Source organism: Pteropus vampyrus, unplaced genomic scaffold (genome assembly GCF_000151845.1).
Source record: "Pteropus vampyrus isolate Shadow unplaced genomic scaffold, Pvam_2.0 Scaffold227, whole genome shotgun sequence".
NCBI classification, from domain to species: domain Eukaryota; kingdom Metazoa; phylum Chordata; class Mammalia; order Chiroptera; family Pteropodidae; genus Pteropus; species Pteropus vampyrus.
The window spans coordinates 348,910-351,254 of NW_011889008.1; the positions used below are offsets into that span (position 1 = coordinate 348,910).

Below are 2,345 nucleotides of genomic sequence, written 5' to 3' on the forward strand. Positions count from 1 at the left end.
CCTGAACTCGGGCTGACCCCAACACGTCTGGTCAAAAGCTGCGTGTTGGGGTCAGCCCTGGGGAAAAGCAACTTGGTCCATGCGAAGGGCACGAAACCCTCTCTCAGGTTCAGAAGCGCTGACTGGACGTTGGAGCAGTTCCCTGCAGTTCAGTGGCGAGCACGTTCCAGAAGCTAGCCTGCCGCACACCTGTGGGTTTAAATAGTGTCATGTCGGTGTGACGCCTGAGGTGGCGAAGCCCACATCCTCAGACCCAGGTCAGTCACAGGACCAGCCAGGAGCCCGTGTGGGCCCTGAGCTCCCCTCCCCGAGGGCTGGGAGGCCGGGTGTTGACTCGGCTGTCGGACGATGTGCTCATTTCCACGAACGGGGTTTAACGCAACAGAAACCTGCGCTCCAAGTCTGGCTGCGGTGCCAGCGGCCGCGCTCCCCGCCTTTCCAGCCCTGGTGCTGCCGGCGTCCTCGGAGGTCTTCGGCCTGTGCCAGCATCACCCCAGTCGCTGCTTCCGCGACCACCTGGCCTTCTCTGAATCCCTCTGTCGGACACCCGTCCCAGGGTTAAGGCCCCCTCTCATTCAGTGTGACCTCATCTTACCTCGATTTCATCTGCAAAGACTCTGCTTCTAGAACATCACATTCAGGTTCAGGTGGACATGGGTTCTGGGGACACTGGTCCACCCAGGACTGATGGTAACACTGCCAAGATGGTGTCCTTCTCATGAAGGGGGCTCTGGGGACCCTGCCCCCATGGGACTCTCTTCTCACGGCTCCAGCCCTGGGATTCCCAGCCCTCATCCCTGGCTCCATGGGGCCACCTCCCAGCACCAGCCCCAAAGGCAGGCTGCATGTCTGAGTGTTTCCCTGCCGGGTGTCTCCATGGGACCCTGTGGTGACACCGGGCTTGTCCCACTAAGTCACCTGTGCTCGTGGTTGGGACCTGTGTGGGATACAAGACTTGGCTAGCCCCAGAGGCGCCCAGGAGTCTGCATCTGCCTGCGCCATGACTCCTGGGAGCCGCTGTGTTGGTTATGTCTCTGCATGCATTTTCCCTTCCCCTCGGCCTGGTGTGCGGCGCAGCTCACGCGCAGGGAAGTCTGTTCCTCTGCGTCTTCACCGGAGCTTGCATTGGATGGCTGCCACCGTAACCATGATAGAGAACAGCCCCATCCCCACACCGCCCACCCACCCAGGCCTGCAGCCACTGACCGCCCACGGCCCTGTGGTCCTGCCCTGGGAGAATGCCTGAGAATGGCGTCGGTCGGTGTACCCTCTCTGACATTTGGGGCCCGGCAGGCCCTCTTGGTGGCCAGAGCCCAGGTTCCAGCAGTGCCCCAAGTTCAGGGGTGGCCCTGCGATTCGAAGGTGACCAGGACTCTGGAAAGAGGGCTCCTGGTAGGGCCCCAATGTTGGTCAGGAGAGGGTCTCCCCGTTTTGCTCGTGGGAGTGCAGGGTGCCAGTCCCAGTGGTGCTGGGTTGGTGGGGCTGGTTCCCTCGCTGCAGGGGCTCAGCGTCCCGGGCAGGACTCTGGCCCCTCGGGTGGGGTGCCTGACGGAGGTCGGTCCCTGCTGGGGAGGCCATGGGGGAGTTTAGGCCCCAAAGTGGGGGGCGAGTGGTTCAGGGCTGCTAAGAGTGCACAGCCGCGTGGACGAGCTAGGGCCGTGGAGACAGACGAGGCGCCCGGACCGCCGCCCCCCAGTCTGGGGCACCCGGGTCCCCCGCTTCTGTGTTTCAACAGAGAAGCCAGGAAGGGGGACCGTGCAGCAAACGCGCTTTCCTCTTTAAGAGGACACGCACGGGTCCTGCGAGAGCGGAGGGCCTGCTCCCCCGCGGGGCCTCCCGTGGGACCCGGCCGTGACCGCACAGTCAACATGCGCTGTCTGTGGGTAGGACACGCACATGTGTACGTTTCGAGCTGAAATCCACGTGACACGCAGCTAACCATTTTAAAGTGAGCAATTCACAACCTTGTGCAGCCCCCACTTTCTGGTTCCAGCCGCTTTCCTCACCCCCAAGGACCCCCTCCCAGCCCCCGGGAGCCGCCTGCCAGCCTTCGCTCTAAGACACGCTTCAGCTTCTCAAAAGTCAGGTTCCCAAAGATAGATTGTTTGTAAGTGGCACATAAGTGGCATTCACAGCACGGGGGGACACGCCTGTGCGGCGGCACCGCCGTGTCCGCTCGTCCCGGGCGGGGGCGGGGGCGGAGGGGTCAGAATGGGTTCCTGGGTTACTTACTCGCCACGTGGAGCTGGGAGTGTGGCGAATGGCTTGGCGTTTGATGTTTCCTTTTTTTTTTTTTTTTTTAAGGCTAAAATTATATCTCTTCCTGTCTCCGCCTTTCTGACTCA

The 2,345-nt window shown here is 61.8% G+C and overlaps 1 protein-coding gene across 1 annotated transcript in view; it reads left to right on the forward strand.

Moving 5' to 3' along the window:
- The window catches only part of RAB40B (RAB40B, member RAS oncogene family), a 28,402-nt gene that overhangs the window by 7,441 nt on the left and 18,616 nt on the right, over window positions 1-2,345 (forward strand). The window contains 1 exon segment of the mRNA XM_023538650.1: window positions 206-257. Within this exon segment, the coding sequence (XP_023394418.1) occupies window positions 206-257 (52 nt within the window).